This window comes from Muscardinus avellanarius (genome assembly GCF_963383645.1).
Source record: "Muscardinus avellanarius genome assembly, chromosome: X".
Taxonomy (NCBI): domain Eukaryota; kingdom Metazoa; phylum Chordata; class Mammalia; order Rodentia; family Gliridae; genus Muscardinus; species Muscardinus avellanarius.
The window spans coordinates 26,359,003-26,377,559 of NC_137792.1; the positions used below are offsets into that span (position 1 = coordinate 26,359,003).

Genomic DNA, 18,557 nt, shown 5'->3' on the forward strand with positions numbered 1-18,557 from the left:
TATATCTATCCTATAGCACATAAGTCTTAGTAAAGCATTGAATACAGGGAGAAAATAAATTTTCTGTTGGTTATTATCAATTTCAAGGGCACTATTTTAAATATTCTGTTATTTAAAAGGTCAAATGTATCAAAATTCCTAGAATAAAACAATCTATGCAAATATATATATGAATTTCATAGTATTTTATAAAAAGCAAAATAATTTCTATACATAGCTACAGATGTGTTAAATTCATTTGAAACTATGTATCACAACATAATAAATATATATAGATATATTTGATCAATGAAATTCATATGCAGAATTTCTCACTCAACCACTCATATCTTAAGCCATTTTTAGTTCATCATTTTCTTGGCTGTCATAAGCAACAACTGAACTCTAAGCTTGTTAGTTCTCAATTCCTCTAGATAAGTAATTGTCAAGGAGAGGTCTCTGGACAATTATCATCAACATCATCTTGAAATATGTTTGGAACACATATGCTCGGTTTCCTTCCTTTATTTATTGAGTCAGAATCTATGGGTATGGGAACCTGCAATGTTTTAACAACCTTATGAGTACATACAAAAGATTGAGTCATACAAGAGTCAGTAGATTGCTGCTTTCTTCCCATTCTCATAAGTACTCCATTAATTGAGGTTTTTAATTGTCTCTCATTTAGACCGTTGTGATGGATTCTTAACTATTTTTCCTATTTTTCTGCTTTTACATGGTTGAATTTTCTGCCAAATCACCTGGACTAATCTTTAAAGAGTGAATGAAAAAAAGAAAAAGAAAAAATTTCTGATTGCCCACCAAATTAAGCATAAACTATTATTCTGGTTGTTATGAGGTCTTCACATTGTGTCAAACCATCCTCAGTCTTATTCATAACTATGCTTCATGCTACATCCTCTCTATTCTGTAAGCAGACTAAATTTTTTTCTGCATAGCAAACCACACTCTTGAGCTTTTCATAGGTTTTTCCAAGATGGTTACCTCCTCTTTGTTGCTGGAATTCTGATAAATTCACTTACTATACACTAATCCCAAACCCATTATCCATGAACATGTCTTGCTCCACCACTAAACACTATGCTCCTTAAATCCATCATATATTACCTAACAATAAAGCTGTCCATAGTACCAAATATTGTGACCTGAAAACATTATATGGCTGATCGAGTTCACCTAGATTGCTTCATCTTCCCAATTCTTCCTTTATTAGTCCTTTAAGATGCACCTCAACTACAGTCTAGCTCAAATTTCTAGCTCCCCTTCTCCAACTTGGCTTCCTGATAAATGAAGAGAAGAGTTGCCAGGAGCAGCAAAACTAAGTAGATTATTTTTGCATCTCTATTCTCCTTCATATATTCTGTTTTCTTACGTCTTCTTTACCTGGTAGTATCCCCTTGTCCCCATAAAATTGGAAGAGTGTCTCTCCTCATTGATTCCATACACTTTAATTAGGGCTTTAAAGTGATACCTTTTTATGTAATCCTAACTCTTTCATTAAAATAACTATCTCCTCTCAATGATTTCACAAAGATTAGGAAAGATTCGAGTTTTTCAAAGCCATTGAAATACTCTTGAGTTATCTTAAAAATAGGCAGAAGTAGTATTTCGTGTATTTTAAGGACTGTATTTAGGGCACACAAAACTTTCTGTAACTTCTTCAATTGTTCCACTTAATTACCTGTAAGGCTGGCTGTTACCATTGAAATAGCAAATACACATCATTTTAGGTCCAACTCATTCTAGCAGAGATGAGAAAGAGAAATCTGCTATTCATTCATTGTTTTTTTTTTCTATCAAAAATCTCAATCTTCAATATTTGACCATTTAATTCTAATATATTTAATGATGAAAATAGTTACTGGTATTGATGACTTTTATCATTTCATATCTGTATAATAATTGTTTTCTTAAATGTACTTTAAATCACTTGATCAACACAATAATTCTGAGATTAAAAGTCTTATTTAGGCACTATATTCCTAATTTTGAAGATAGAAATAAGGCTCTGAGAGGTAAAGGGAATATCCAATCTTGCACAACTAGAAATATACTCAGCTCGTACTTGAAGCAGAGGACTTTTGTCCTATCCATAGTGCTTCTCCCATTGTTAAAATGACCACGTGAGAGAGCTACACATGAACAGACAAGTTCTCAGTCAACGTGAACCAAAAATCACAGTGCTTACTGCTTCTGGGTTTTAGGTTTTGTTTTGTTTTGCCATAGACAGTCCTTGTAGAAGACATGGGAAATGGAGTACTCAAATTTCCATCCATTATGGGAGCGTAAATACATGATCTGCCAAAGATTTTAATCTTTTTCTCTATTCAAGTGCCCATTTTAGATCACCTTTAAAAGGCTATTGTGCAATGAGTTCTTACTCTGAGACTACGATCTACCCCATAAGCACCAACCTAGTTTTGTTTCTTTGATCACAATAGATTTTCCACAGGTTTTGTTCCTCCTTACAATCTGGCCATAGACACAAGCATAGAAAAGTTATAGACCTGCCTAATTTCTTTCTTCAATAAACCTTAATATAAAAGAGCTTGATTTTCAAGTCAAAAGCCACCTCTAAGACTTCCAGTACTTCTATAATTCTCCTAATCTACAAACAAAAACACATGTAAGCTGATATTTTAAATATGTCATTGCATCAATAGGTTATTATTAAAATGTCAAATTTAGAACAGGCAAGGAATTTAAACTAATCTGACATAAAAATTAATGTCATAATCTAGGAGCATAACTTATACTTTCTAAAGTTAATCAAAGGAAAGAGAAAGATAAAATGGCAAAATCTTCCCATCTAATAATTCTATTATTTTCTATTGTATATATTCTATTTTTGAAAACTTTTTAAAGGGATAGGCTAGTTTTCCTTTTAAAAACTATTTAGTCAATGTAACTCCCTTATAAAAATACTGAAATAAATATGTAGAAGAATCACATATTTTCTCTATTACTGACAAAGACATGGCATCTAATCTTCAACATCTATCATTCTCTGTTAGGATTATTCAAGTAGAATTTGAACATCTCCATGAGGATTTATTAGTGTTTAACATACTTTATGAATGCAATATTATTTTTGTGTTTGTAAACATATTTTAAAGCAAATATCTTTACATCCTTATATTTTATACATTCTAGCACAAGTGGAGCTCATGATTATTTGTTGATGCAAATGAATAAATAAAAAATGTCAGAAATGTTTTATTTCTGGGTTTCTAGTTATATCCTGAGGGTGCAGAATAACTATATTTTCAGAGCATCAACATGGGATTGTTATTTCTCCAAGTTAACTACTAATTTATAGAAAAAAGGAATACTTTGAAAAGTAACTGTGGGATTATCTTTCAAATAAATAATTGAAACTATTGATTTTTTAATATCATATGGCATGTGTTGGAAGAGAAAATCAATGAAGCGCACTGAATGGCTCACTTGATGCATGATTTGCAGAATTAATACTCAAAAATTTGTTCAGTATAAGGAATAAAAACTCCCCAATTTTTATTGATCACAGACTTGCTACTTAAATCTTTTGCTTATATGGTGGAGGATGAATTGTCCCTGATTTTCAACATGGTGTCTGTGAGTCACACTCTTGTAACATATATATTATAGGAAAACTATCAAACTAAATAATGAATTAATAGCTTTTTAGGTTTTCAAATAAAGTCTTTTGGCTAAATTATAGGTATTATCGTAGCTGTTGATATCTTTAGAACTAGAAGCTATTGTCTATTTAGGTAGCAGAATAAATAAAGAACCATTATACACTGAAAATAACATTTCAGAGCCTGCCAGATATTTTTACAAGTGATAGTGACTATGTGTGGGGAGGTTAGTTTTGATGGTAACTATAATTCATGGGTATAAACTATTTATAATTATTCATATCACATCTCATATATTTTGAAACCTATTTCAAACACATGTTGTCTATAACAGAATGATTCATTGTAAAACCATGATATTACTGTGTAACCATATTTGTTACAAAAATATTTTAACACATTCTCCTACTTTCTAGGAATCGATACTTACCTGTCATTTTATATCATATTTGCTCAGAAATATTTTAATAGGGTTTTTATCATTTAAGAATATGCTCTACCATTTATCTATATTCCTAAATACATATCTTTTATACATATTTATATATTTGAAGTGAATCATAGATAATATTAAAATATGCATAAAATTATTTTATGTAAATTTGGGGGTAATTCCTTGCATTTCAAATTTTCCTCATATAGTAGAAATTCTATACTCTATGTATTTTTGCCATTTACTTAAGATTTTGTCTTCATTATGTTACACAAACATAAAGGCTACCGTGTAAAAGTACCATATTCCCTGGTTCATTAAATAAATATAAATAGGCATATAAAATTATAAAAATTAAGATATATAAGCTTTGCAATAATTTATTTCCATGGCTTGAGCATTTCATTAAGCTGAGTGGATTTTTTCAATGTCTACAACTAGCGAGAGCATGTTAATACACATACATGCACAAGTCAAGATGTTAATACACATACATGCACAAGTCAAGAAGTACAAATACCCTAGATCATGCAGGACATACAAGGCTCCATTTTGGATATATGACCTATATTACACAAAAGCAGTATTTAGCAAAATATATCCATATCATTAATGCTTTCTTTAGTTAGATAATTTTTGTGCTTTTTAAAATTTTTGCCTGCAGTATGCTATTTGCTATTTTGCTGTAGGTAACCCCTGAAAGTACACATGTAAACCAGTGCAGAACAAAGTTCTTAAATAGCTGTGAGAGGAAAGAAGTGTGCAAAAAAGAGAGAGGGGGGAAAGAGACTGTGATTCATCTAAAGATAGTCAATGGTAACATTTCCTTAAATACATTTTGACTTTCATTTTCCTTTTGAAAACATTGCTGTGGGGATTGCTTGCCCCATTTAGGGCACTGCGTAACCTTCGCAAGAGATCATTTAGCACTACTTTCCACCTTGGAGTAGATCTTCCTACCTTTCCAGTCTTAATTCTTTGAGAAATGGCTGCAAATCGATGGTTGAGCTCTGAGATTTTGGGTTCTACTATTTTCTTGCAGTGGTCACCACGGTTTGCCATCAAGTTCGCTGCTTGGTCACGGGTGGAGTCCACCTTTGGGCGCATGTCATTCATTTCAGCCTTTAAACGCTATATTCCATGAGCAAGAAACAGGGCTTCAAGTTAGTAGTGTAAGGAGAGAGAGAGAGAGAGAGAGAGAGAGAGAGAGAAGAGAAGAGAAGAGAAGAGAAGAGGAGAGGAGAGGAGAGGAGAGGAGAGGAGAGGAGAGGAGAGGAGAGGAGAGGAGAGGAGAGGAGAGGAGAGGGAACACCACACATATGCAAAAGAATAGAAAGGGAGGGGGAAAATCCAACTTTAAGAAAATAGAAATGGAGTGAGAATATACATAATCTCAGAAAACTGGATCTCTATCCTTGATTTAGTTTGATTCATGTGTATTGAAAGTTTTTATTAAGTCCGAGGAAGGACAAGAATGTTTTCTTGATTCCTCTATGTTGTCCACAACATTCTTTTTATATTTAGTCTTATTTTATCATATCCTTATTTAATATAACAGCTGTACAACAACCTAAATATGTGCTCAGGAAGGAAGGTAGCCAAAGTATATGTTTCTATTCTTTTCTGCTTCTTTGGAGTTTCTTTTTGTTTGTTATGTTGAGTATCACTGAAAAGGCTAATTTTCAAACAGAAATCGATTCTCTGACAAACACAAAGTTATTAAAGAAAGTTCTGCCTGACCAAAGGGGTCATAGAGGTGATAAATTAAATAAATCAATTCTTATTATCCCAATATATTTGAAGAAATGTCTCCATAAGATAACATTCTTAACTACATTTCAAGGCAAAGTGAGGAGCACAAAAGAGATCCACATCAAAATAAGGAACAAACAGTAAATATATTTTGGAGATAATCCTAAATACATTTATAGTGTTTCATTAGAATGAAATAAAAGTCTTTGGAAAATATTTATGATATAAAAAAGGAAAAAAATTAACTGTAGAGACAAAATGTATGAGTGTCTTTAAGTAATATCTCACTAGTTACTTGACTTAGCAGTTCAGCTATACTATATAAGAAATCATTAATGTAAATAAAATTTAAAATTCAACTCCCTTTTAACTGGGAAAGTGTATGTAACTAAACAGAATCTATAGTATAGAAAAGATATGTTTTCATACTATGTCATTTATACCTTTTTAGAGAAACTGTTTTTTAAAGAAAAATGAAATTACTCTGAAAAAGAAGACTTGGGATATCATAAAAATTAATTTTAAGAAAGAGTGGGCCTAAAACCATATATAATATAATCTCTCTTTAGAAAGAGAGAGCCAAGTCTAAATAAAAAATTTATATTTCATATATACTTTCATTTATGTTTTGTATACACTTATACAAATAACCTGAAGGTAATTTTATATAATATTTTAAAAATAAAAATTTGATCGCAGAACTAAGTTTTATGATATGGGGTTTTCCACTGTGGCCTCTTGTCAGTATCCAAAATTATTTGATTTAGGGGCATTTTGAATTTTGGATTTTGGGGTCAGTGATGCTAATCCTGTACAAAATTGGATCATATACAAAAAAATCCATATGACTGTATTTCAGATGTTTAGATAAATGGACTGTGTGAATGATGGCAGAAAAATGTTATGTGTCAGATACAATACTACTACTGATAAACTAAGCAGGAGCTTGTAATATGATAATAAAATAAATTCCTGAATCTCTTCTTGAGCAGAGTATAAATTAAATATGATTAGGTAAGAGATGGATTTGGAAAGATATCCAGATGATAGAACTCTTCAATGTCATTAATTTTCAATCGAAGGAGAAAGGCAGAAAGGAAGAAAAGATAGGATTGATTGTTTCACTTAAGAATTCCCTAATGCATTCCAAGACAAACATGATTGGCATAATTGTACAGTTTAAATATTACTTTTCCAAATCTTTTATTTGCTACCTTAAGTATGTCTTCTTTTTGCTGAGGTTTCTTTTTCTCAGACTCATCCAAAAGCGTATCAGCATGAATGATCCACTTTGTGATCTGATCCACATTCTGGTCAAAGGTTTCCATGTGTTTTTGGTATTCCTTAGTTGTACAGAGACATACAGTAAAATTATTTATTAGGAGACACTTTTAAAAGATCTGTCTTACTTTCTAAAATTCTTAAGAAAAACCTAAATACAGTGTTACTCAAATTACTTTTAAGTGAAAAATCCATAAAGAATATAGCACAAATGTAGGAAAAATGTTAAATATAAAGACATAAAGATATAGAATTATATTCCAGTATATATGTGAAATGGAAGAATATTCAGACACAAATACTATTATTAAGAGCTTTTGTAATTTTAATTTTTTCTCACTATAGAGAGGGATATAAAACTTCTAATCTCTTACCAACAAAAGATTTAACCACTCTTCTGCTCGGGATGTGACAGCTATCCAGTTGCTATTCAGAAGACTGAGTTTATCTTCCACTAAGGTCTCCTTCTTGCCCAACACCACTTTCAAGGCCTCTCCTAGATCTGTGACACTCTTCAAGTGAGACTTCTGTTTCTCAATCTCTTTCTGAGTAGCCTGTGAAAAGGATAGCATTGAGCTTCAAGTAATATGTTGTACCTTACAATATAATAGTCATGAAAGGACTATGTATATGTCTTCTACGCTAAGATTAAGTTTCTAAACCTATAATCAATGTGATTATAAACAATGAAATCATTCCATATACATTAGTTTCATTATTGGGTATATAGCACAAACTTTCATATATAAACATGATTACTTATTCATGATTATATATTTAGTAAACATACACATTTCAAAACTAAATATATTTATGTTACTTGTACATGGAATAACTACAGGCAGATATTTGAACAGTCATCCATAAATAAAGTTCTGTTTCTAGAAAATTCAAGAAGTATGATACTATTGTAGAAATCAGAATATTCAACTTTTTGGTGCATAGACCACTTTGGCACTGGTAAAGTGTAAGGATCTCTTCTTATAGTAATTATTTTGAAAGCATTACAAATAGTAAATACAATTTTAGATGAAACCAATTATACTGAAACATAATGTGCACAATATTTTTGTAATTTTGTGATATGCTAACCATCACAAATATTTGAGTTTTGTTAGTTTAGTTTTAATTTTTAGTTTTTTTAGTTTTGTTAGTTTTCTTAACAAAATCTAGTATTAGGGTTTTAGGATAATTTCAAAACAATGAGAAGCATGGCTGGTACTTTTAAGTATAGAAAATATTTGAAACATGGGATAAAATTATCTGTCATTTGTACTGGTGACAAAGTGCTTGGTACAGCTGTTATTGAAGTTTGTTTTTCACATTTGCAATTGAAAAAATCTTGATTTCAGTTAAATGTGAATAATAATAAAGATGGATTTTTCCAAAGCAAATTCACAGACCTCAATTTTATCCACATATCCTAGATAAAAACTCCCTAAATATGACGTAAAAACATGAAAACAATCATATTTAATATGATAAAACATATAGAGAGTTGTTGGAAAACCTGATCCTTGTATAAATGCCAGTCCCACTTACATACCCTTTCCTGAGATGAGGTATTACTGATCACATGCCCAACTTGTATGTCCCTACCTTTGTCTCTGCTTCTTCCCTAGGGTACCTAGAGAGTAAGCCACTCGACTTTCACAGGGAGGTTATTCAGAACCCCCAAAAAATACTTTTTCAAAAAGGTTAATAGAGAGATAGAAACTGTAATTAGAACTTGAACTCAAAAGCCATTTGCAAATGGAGGTGACATCTTTATCAATGAAAGCCAAAGTCAAACAAGACAAAGTCACTGAGGAGTAATAATTAAAAAGTACAGGAAGTCTACCTGCAAAAAGTCAAATGAAATGCATGTTCAGAGATCAATAGAAATTAAATTCCACATTAAAGAGAAAGAGGTCATCTTTGTGAGACGAGTCCGTATCTCACTTCTTATTCCTAGATGCTTCTAATGTGGCTTTTCTGTCTCTATAATACAGCTAAATAGTCCAGTGGTTATCTGTTTTCCACATTATTAGGTCCTTGTTCCACTAAAAATCAGAGTATCTTTTACTTTTTTGTTCTTGCCCTTGATGTCAAATAAACAGGGGGATTAAATGAGATAAAAGGATTACATTTATTTTTAAAATTTAGAATATATATTTTTGTGCTTTTCTTGGTGCATTATGGTCTCACATCTATATTTAAATTTTTATGCAAGAAATAATCATTTTTCATCTATACTTATATTTTTGATAAAATAATATCTAAGACTACAGTAATATCAAATGAACTTATTCACTACCACAGTGTCTGTAATGCATGTGCATTTGCTGGACTTGGCTAAGCTTAGTATTTCATAAAAGCAATTTGTTCATGTATATTTCATAAAAGCAATTTGTTCATGTATTAATCATAAATATATATTATATTCTTATTAGATGCTAGTCACTCTTGTAACAGGGTCATAGATGATACTACTCAATGTATTTTGGAAAATTATGAAAAGTATCTCAATTGGGTGAATGAAACCCCTCTAGAGCATGACTTAAGGAGTAGTTATGAACTAGATTTTAGTTCTTTCAAGCTCATTCAATCCTTCGTCTGCATCCTTGGTTAACATACAACCACTACATCCATACATGGTGGCCACTGTTCTGGTTATTGTGGATAAAATAAAGAATCATCAATGTCCCTGTTCCTCAAAAATACTTATAATTATGTACAATTTCTCAAAGAAATATAAGCAAATGAGCATTCTGTATATCCTATTCTACAGTCTAATGATTTGTCACTCCTATTGATTTATTTACAAAGATATCACCTCATGAAATTGAATTTTAATTTATATTAGGATCACTAATTATCTCACAGAGTATTTTCATAAAGAAGGCCTATGTTTCAGAATCAATATAAAAATTATTGTGCACACAGATCTTTGTTACTTATAGGCAACACATTTAAAGGCAATATAATTTGTTAAAATATCAGAAGAAATCCAGAAAAGATTTTTTGTGATATTGGAGATTGAACCCAGGGACATTCTACCTTAGAGTTAGATCTCTAGCCCTATTTTTTATTCTTTATTTTGAAACAGGGTCTTACTAATTTGAAGAGGGCCTCACTAAGTAGCTAAGTCTGGCTGCAAACCTGTGATCCTCCTGTCTCAGACTACCAAGTACTAGCATTAAAAGTGTGCACCGTCACACCCGGCTATCAGAAAAATTTTGAACTTAAGAAATATTGTTTCAAATATGTCCTAGATAATAAATATTATTATATATCAAATACCTACCCAAATCATTGAGCCCCAATATTTTAAAAGAAATGTTTAATGTCCAATGATAGTTCACTCATTTAATGGGAATAATAAAATATGACATACAGACCAATTAGTAACCTTTTCTTTTTGGTGGCACTCGGGGTGGAACCCAGGGGCTTTTCTACCTCTGGGCTGTACTCCCAGACCTATTTTATACTTTATTTGGAAACAGGGTCTCACTAAGTTGCTGAGAGCCTCACTAAGTAGCTGAGGCTGGCTTCGAACCTGCATGATCCTCCTGTCTCAGGCTCCCAAATACTGGGATTACAAGCATTCACCACCACACCTGGCTTTTGATAATCTTTTATGTTCCTCAATGTTATAGAATATTAAAATTATCAACATAGTGACGTGGTTATTATGTTAAAATTATTATTATAATAATGTGTTTAAAAATGATCATCACAGTGGCACATTACTGCTTACAAATTGATTCACAGAAAATTTATATTTGGATTATAAAAAAGAGACATAGAGTTAAACCTTTATATGTGATATTCAAAAACACTGGTATTTCATTATTTATATAAATGTCATTTGGGCGTAAAAAGTATTGTGTTCATTTAAAGTTTTTTTTTACTTCCCTTTCAAAATTATTTTTACTCGAACGTATACCTGAGAAAATAATATCTTAGACTTCTAGCAATATACTGGTATTGCATTCTGAAGGTTTTACTAAGAATTCACTTAGAAAAATATATACCAGGTACAAAATATTTACTTTGTATTGTATTCTATTCACTAATTATGCTTAAAGTGTAGCTCTACAGAAATGCTGAACAGCAACAAAAATAATTTTATACTACACTAGAAAGAACTTAATTTTTTATAAAAAATGAGCCATGGCTGGGATAATCATGAATGGCTTCAAGGGAGAGGTGGCAAGAAGCTGGAGAGTTGAATGTTTTAGATTGAAGACAAAGTACAAGACAATTTTCACAAATGGTAAAATCAAAGGCCACTAAAAGGGGGATATTGGATACTTACTGAAAACTAAAAACACATTTTATTAGGTTGTTGAGGAGCCATTTTTTCTCTTCCTCTAATAACTTCTCATAACAGAAGAATGTCTGTAGTTACAGATGGATGGGGAACTAAACTAAAGCTATTGCTCTGGCCACTCTCTTTATACCTTTATTCATTCCACTCTAAGGGAACTGCAGTTATTTATGGGGTCAGTAAGACCTAGAGAAGGAACAAAACATTCCTGGCAATTCCTTATCTTCAAAATAATATAATCCTTAGAACATATGGTTTATTCTCTTGCCTAGTAAGTGGTGTGAGAGGTGGAGAAGGTTCTAAAAGGCCTATCTTTTGGAAGGAGAAAGGTCAAATTCAATGTCAAAGTTGACTAAGGTAAAACTCAATCCCTTTAGTTTTTCTCATGCACCAATGTGTTAGTTCCAATGGTTGATTTGAAGAAAAAGCAAAGTTGTATACATTATGTTTTATGTTGACTTATGCAAAGTAATAAATCCACCACAGAAATTGAAGAACAGGAAATATGTCTGACAGTGGAATTCAATTTAACTATAAATTGATATAAAATTTAACATACTCTTTATTTTCCATGTAGTTTATACTAGCTCATAATTCCAGAATAAATATTATAAATATCAAGCATCAACCTTCATGACTAAATAAATTTGATGTTTACTTTCTAGCCATAACAATTTTTAAATATTGCTCTATTTTCTTTACAATAAAAGATGGATAAAAAGAGATCAATTTCTTCTTGTTAGAGCATACCCTGAATTCCTGTATAGGATAAAAATAGATTCTGATTCACTCCTCATATCTACAAGTTAAAGCGAGAAACTGTAAGTGGCATATCAGGTTCAGGATTCAACCACTAGTCCATCAACTCACTTTGTTGAAGCAACAGCAGGATGAGAAAACCTGCTCTATTAGTTTCTGGTGACCATACAATCTCATGATGGAAACATTTTCTTAAATTTTCTTTATTCATATATGTAAGCAGTATTAGAATATTCATCTTTGCCTACAGGAACACATGCACAGATATTTTCCTTCAGTGATTAAAAACATAGCTCTTTTGGGCCTGACTCTTTCACCCTACCATTTCATATCCTACCCACATTTTCTAGAACTTAGACATGTTTTCTGGAAATTTCCCATGATCTTATCTTCTTAGAATAATTTCTCTAATTGATGTCCTATTATTCATACCTCATGTTTTTGTTTTTAATTTTACAGGGATCACCTGTCCTATAAATATCTTACCTCAAACTCACATTCAGTAAAATATGCACCTTAACATCACTTCCTTAAATATCTCCCTAGGACACTACTAAGTTCTTTACTTTAGTTCTTTATCTTTTGCCATGTTACTTCTCATATGAAGGACGAACTAACAAAGCTGTAAAAGGTATCCTAAAAGCTCCCCTTAAAAGCTCCAGACACAGTGGTGGAAGCCTGTAATCCTAGTACTTAAGAAGTGGAGACCAGAGGACCTCTGGTTCTGTAATCGCAGTACTTGAGAGGCTGAGGCAGGAGGACTGCAGGCTCAAGGCCCGCCTCAGTCTCAGCTTCAGCCTCAGCAACATGAAAAGACCGTTTCAAAATGAAAATTAAAAATGGCTGGGAATGTAGTTCTTACCTGGAGGTAGAACATACCTAGGTTTAATCCCTAGTCATACATACATGCATACACACACACAGAAACACTCACACAAGTATGTGCACACAAAAAAGTCCCCTTTACCCAAATGAATTATTTACATGGACAGTACATATAACTATTCTATCATTTCTGATGTATCAGGAACAAAAGATGGTCCTTTCACCTTTTTGCTACACAATATGTTCATAATATATTCATGGGAAGAAAGGCACACATTACAATATCACCACAATGCTAAGATGTATATTTGATACACTTGAAGGTTTTTGAATTTGAGATAAAATATCCAATTTATATTTACCTTTGAAGTGGTAGTGTGTGTTCATCCTAAACAGCTGGGATCGAATTAATGGTACATCATAAAACCTAATATGTCTTAAATAAGGTAAAATTTGATATATTTTCAGGCCCTTGCATTATTATATCATGCCTTGGGGTTTAGGACATATTTCACTATTAGTCTAATGTGATGGAATAATATAATGATAGATTAAAGAAGAATATGAAACAATAAATAGTGGATTTTCTAGCAATTGTATATGGTATTTTTTATTAATAATGTATTGTCTATTAAAGAATTTAATGAAAACATAATGTGCAGAACAGAAATTATATCCATAACTATAATGACAGTGAATAGTGACTTAAATGGCATTTAACAGATGTTCTATTTTCTAAGTAACAGCTGCTTGATGCATTCATTGTACCAAGTTAATGATCTGCTAGTGTTATTTCAATTCACAGATAAATTACTGTGCTCTCTTTAAAAAAGATATGTAATTTTTCATGAGAATGATAGTGTAACAGACTTTAAAAATAAGTAATAGTTCTCATGTTTTCATAGCCAAGAGGAGTGATGAGTTGAAGTAATTATCCAGATAATCCAGAAGCAGATCTTTTTAAATAGGGAAAGCTGATTGAAAAATATAGGACATGGTTGAGCGAACAGTTTGGAGATCCCATCAGATTGTCTTGCTTATATGACATTATCCAGTGGTTTTCCACTTGTCCAGGTATTAGAATCACTGGCTACTCTCAAAGCAATTAAGTCCTTGATGAGACCAAAGAGTTGGTATGTTTTTCAATTTTCCCAGGTGATTTCAATATACAACCATAGTTAAGAACCAGTGGCAAGCAACAAGACATATTCTTTCGTGATGTTTTAATAGGTTATGATCATTAAATTTTAGAAATAAAGCGGCAAGAAAAGAATAAGAAAAACTAATGATTATTATTTCTTGATTTTGAATATTATAAAATTATATCCCCAAAATAAATGTGAAAAGCACAGTAACTTGTCATATAAGCCGATATTTGAATGTCAGTGATTTTGCATTATTTAATACCCTAAATTAAATTCAAACTTTTCTGTATGTGGTTCTCTCAAGCAACCCTTGGTATATTAAGACTACTGTTAATGAAATCTACTGGTTAATTTATTAAAAATGATAGATTTGAATATACCAAAAGCTTCTAAGTTTATTATATTTTGGGACAATTATAATTTTTATCAATTGACTTGGAATTTTTGATTAATTCAACCAAATCAGAAATATATAAGATTTATTATTGATTGAATTAGAAAATCATATAGATTAAACTTTGTTATACTTTATTTTTCCAGATATAATGATCAACATAGAAATAAACTACTTAATCACATGCATATTTACTTTCTTATGGTTATATTTGTTTCCCCTATTCACATACTCAACAACTGGACTATTAGTGAAAGAGTCAGAATTAATTTATTTATATCCAACCAATCAGAGTGATTTTAAGATTGCAAAAATACCTTCTAAAGTCCAAAATAACATCAGTGAGAACAGAATATAGACACTCATAGTTGATAAATGTACACATTTTCATTTTATTACTTTAATATGAACTTATACTTTGTGCACATTAAATGTGGCTATGGTTTGTTTTATTGTTTTGTGTATAATGAGTAATTTAGTGTTATTTTAGAGTTAGATTGGCTTATAATTGCTGGAAAATAAGATATGATAATAACAGAAAAATTTACTGGAATCAGAGATAGTACTGCATTCTAGTTATGATTTTGCTATGAATGAGGACTTTAATTTTCTCACCCATTAAATGAAAGCATTTAATCAGATGATTTCTGATGTTTTCATTTGTTCTGAACTAGAATAGGCTTTTTTGTGGGGGTACTAAGGATTGAATCCAAGGGCATTTTACCTCTGAGCTATACCCCCAGCCATATATTTTTGAAAAAAGTCTAGCTTAAGTTGCTGAGGGTGTTGCTAAGTTGCTGATGCTGGCCTCAAACCTATGAGTCTCCTGTCTCAGCCTCCCAAGTACTGAGATTATTGGTGTGTACCACCATGCCCTGTTAAATCTTGAATAATTTTAAATGCACATCAAAACCATGCCAGGTATGGTGGTACATACCTAAAGGTCCAGTACTTGGGAGGCTGAAATAAGAGGATTGTAAGTTTGAAGTCAGCTTTAGCAACTTAGTGAAACCCTGTCTCAATGTAAAAATACAGAAAAAGCTGGGAGTTTTGGCTTAATGGTAAAACCATATTGGGTTTCATCCCTAGTACCACAATAAAAAAGAAGAAAAATATCTCATTATATTTTAATTTTATCTCTTATACTGCAATTTATTTCTGAAGATATATTTAATGTGCACCAAGTATGTGCTAGACACAATATTGTGTATATGGGAAATAACTGTGAACATAGCATACATTTTGCTGTCTTTTTGTCAAGTGAATTATTAATGTTTATGTCATAGTCCAAGAACATAGAGGTTATCATAAGAGCTCAGGGATCCCAAGCAGTTCTGGTAGTCAAATTCTTTAGGAGCTAGTTATTGCCTCTAGAATGCCAGAACCATTTCTTTCCATCAGTTCTATTCTATTGACATCAATGTTTTATATATCAACCTGCAAAAATCCCATTAATTGAGAGTAGGAATGTATAAAGGGAAAATAATGTGTGATCACTTCTGAAATGACAAACGCCACAGTTTAGCTCCCTCATGGCATCTCTGCTGCCTAAACCTTGCAACTAGGAATAATCTATTCTTTCAAAATCTTAATATTAATTACTCATCCTTTAGTACTGTTATGATGGAAGCCAACTTAATTGTAAGATACAGTGAAAGAACTACATGGCTTTAGGGATTTCAGAGTAGCTTTAAACAAATTTTTTTTCAATTATCTTTACCAAACTGTTACCTTCTTTCAGTTATTATTCTAAAAAGTCTTTCTTCATGTTATTTTTACTTTAAAATGTATCATTTATATTTCTAACTTATTTGGACTTAGAAAATGTATTCACTTCTTTTTCTAGAACTGCAATCTGAGGAAAAGATCACAGAGTAGGACCAGACAGAACAGTTATTTTGCCTGCCTCTGTCCTGTTCATTAATCAGCCTTATACGCTCAAACTACTTCTCAAAGTTCTCCTGGTTTTTTTTTTCCCCTTGTGCTATCAATAAGAATATGATATGGGACACCTAAGTGATTCTGAGGTTTAGAGTCATTTCCAACCATATGGTACCTTTAAATACCAAAACTGTGTCATGCACCACTCAGTATCTTTTGGAAGTGCTACATTTTTGCTCTAACTCATGGTTTTAAATGTATGACTGATCAATTTTGAACAGAAAGAAAAGCTAGATAAAAGAATATGCTTAGGAAAGACCACTTCTACAATATATCAAAAGGATCCTAGCAATGCCAACATTCTGACACCCATCCATGAAGGAGACACAGCAAAAGTCCAGTGTCAGGCTAATAGCACTGGTTTTTTTTTTTTACATTATCTTTCTTCCAGTTCAGGGGTTGGAATGTTTTTTCTGACAATGGCTCTAGGCTTCACGGGCCATGCCATTCCTGTCATAGCTCTTCTGTTGGAACACAAGAATAGCCAAAGGCAATAAAAAATAGAAGTGGTTATGTTCCAGTAAAATGTTATTTTTAAACAATAATATTTGAATTTCATATAAATTTTATCTATCACAAAAATATTTTTTGAATTTTTTCCAACCATTTAAAATACCATCATTTCATCTGTGAGCTGTACAGAAACAGGCAACAGAATATATTGGGCCCTTAAAGTATATATTGTGTATATCTGCTCTAGTTCATCAGACTCTAGTTTGATTTATTTTCACTTTGGTGAGTATCTATTAGGTTCCTATTAGAAAGCTGAAAAGCTGTCTAGAATCGTGGTAGCACCCAGTAAGTCAGATCATTTAATAGTTCATTTAGGAGCCTCGACCTATATGATTGCTAAATTCTTAGGAAAAGTGAATCCCTACTTTACTGCTAATTTTGTACATTTTAAGAAAATAGTCAAGATTCAGAAAAAGAGATATAGGACTTTTGCATCCTTTACATCTTCACAATAAGAGAAACATCATTTTCAAAAGACTGGGTTCTGACATTATTGCCATACTAAGTGACTTGAGACTTTTACTTTCATACTGACTTACTCTAAATGAGCATGGTATCTGCACTTCTATGACACAAAATGGCCAGTAACATGCTTCCTTTGGCTCTATTTTGATGGAAATTCTCATTTCTCTATTTGATCCATCATTTCTTTGACTGTATTTTCACCTGAGAAGTGAATGAAGATCAGTTAATCATTCTATGATGTAACTGATGAGGTCCGGAAAACCAATAAACACACATCTAAAACCTGGAAGATAGTGGCCTTCGTTGTCCTAGGTGAAAGTCATCTAGATGACTGTATTATTGCTTAATCATTGAGAATATCTTTAGCTAATACTTAGATAAGGTGACTGAATAATGTTCATATTCTCTTGGAACCAATAACTTCCAACAGATAGGTAGGGATCGGGGTATGAATATGAGTAGCATTCCCCACAGGTCCATGTGTTAAAGGCTTATTTCCCAGGTTCTACTGGGAGTTAGTAGTATCTTTAGGACATGAAACCTTATACAGTAAAATAAATGATGGGTCAAACAGAGAAATGAGAATTTGCATCAAAATAGAGTCAAAGTAAGCATGTTAGTGGTCATTTTGTGTCAAAGAAGTGCAGATACCATGCTCATTATGCCAGAGGGGTGTGCCCTCCAAAGGTAATCTAGGACCCTGTTGGTCCTCTCAGTATCTTTATTTCCAAGATCAAAATGTAATCTTTGCTCTGCCGCAAGCTCTTGCCATGATGTGCTACCCTCACTACAGAACCAAAGTGACGAGGGTACCAAATTTGGGGCTAGAAACACTGGAACTAGAAGATCAACCTTCTATCTTTATATATGAAGTTTATTACCTCAGGTATTTCATTATAGTAATGTGAATTTGACTAATATAGTTGGTGTTTCTTAATTATTAAAATTTACCTCACAGAAACTTGCTAGAGGGGTTTTCAAAAGTAAAAGTGTCAATTATGTGGCTTTTTTGTATGTTTGTCTTATGTCCTTATGCCATATACTTGAAAATAGTAAGAATTTAACTATTGCATCTGTCCCTGTAAGTTATTTAAGGAATAAAATATTATTATGC

The 18,557-nt window shown here is 32.0% G+C and overlaps 1 protein-coding gene across 2 annotated transcripts in view; it reads right to left on the reverse strand.

The window, feature by feature from the left end:
- Positions 1–18,557, reverse strand: part of DMD (dystrophin) — a gene marked incomplete at both ends in the record, with an annotated part of 2,101,015 nt that overhangs the window by 1,293,655 nt on the left and 788,803 nt on the right. For both annotated transcript variants that reach the window (XM_080719244.1, XM_080719243.1), the window contains 3 exons: positions 5,017–5,187; positions 7,023–7,151; positions 7,464–7,643. In XM_080719244.1, coding sequence (XP_080575370.1) covers positions 5,017–5,187; positions 7,023–7,151; positions 7,464–7,643 — 480 coding nt within the window. The remainder of the gene's footprint in view (positions 1–5,016; positions 5,188–7,022; positions 7,152–7,463; positions 7,644–18,557) is intronic.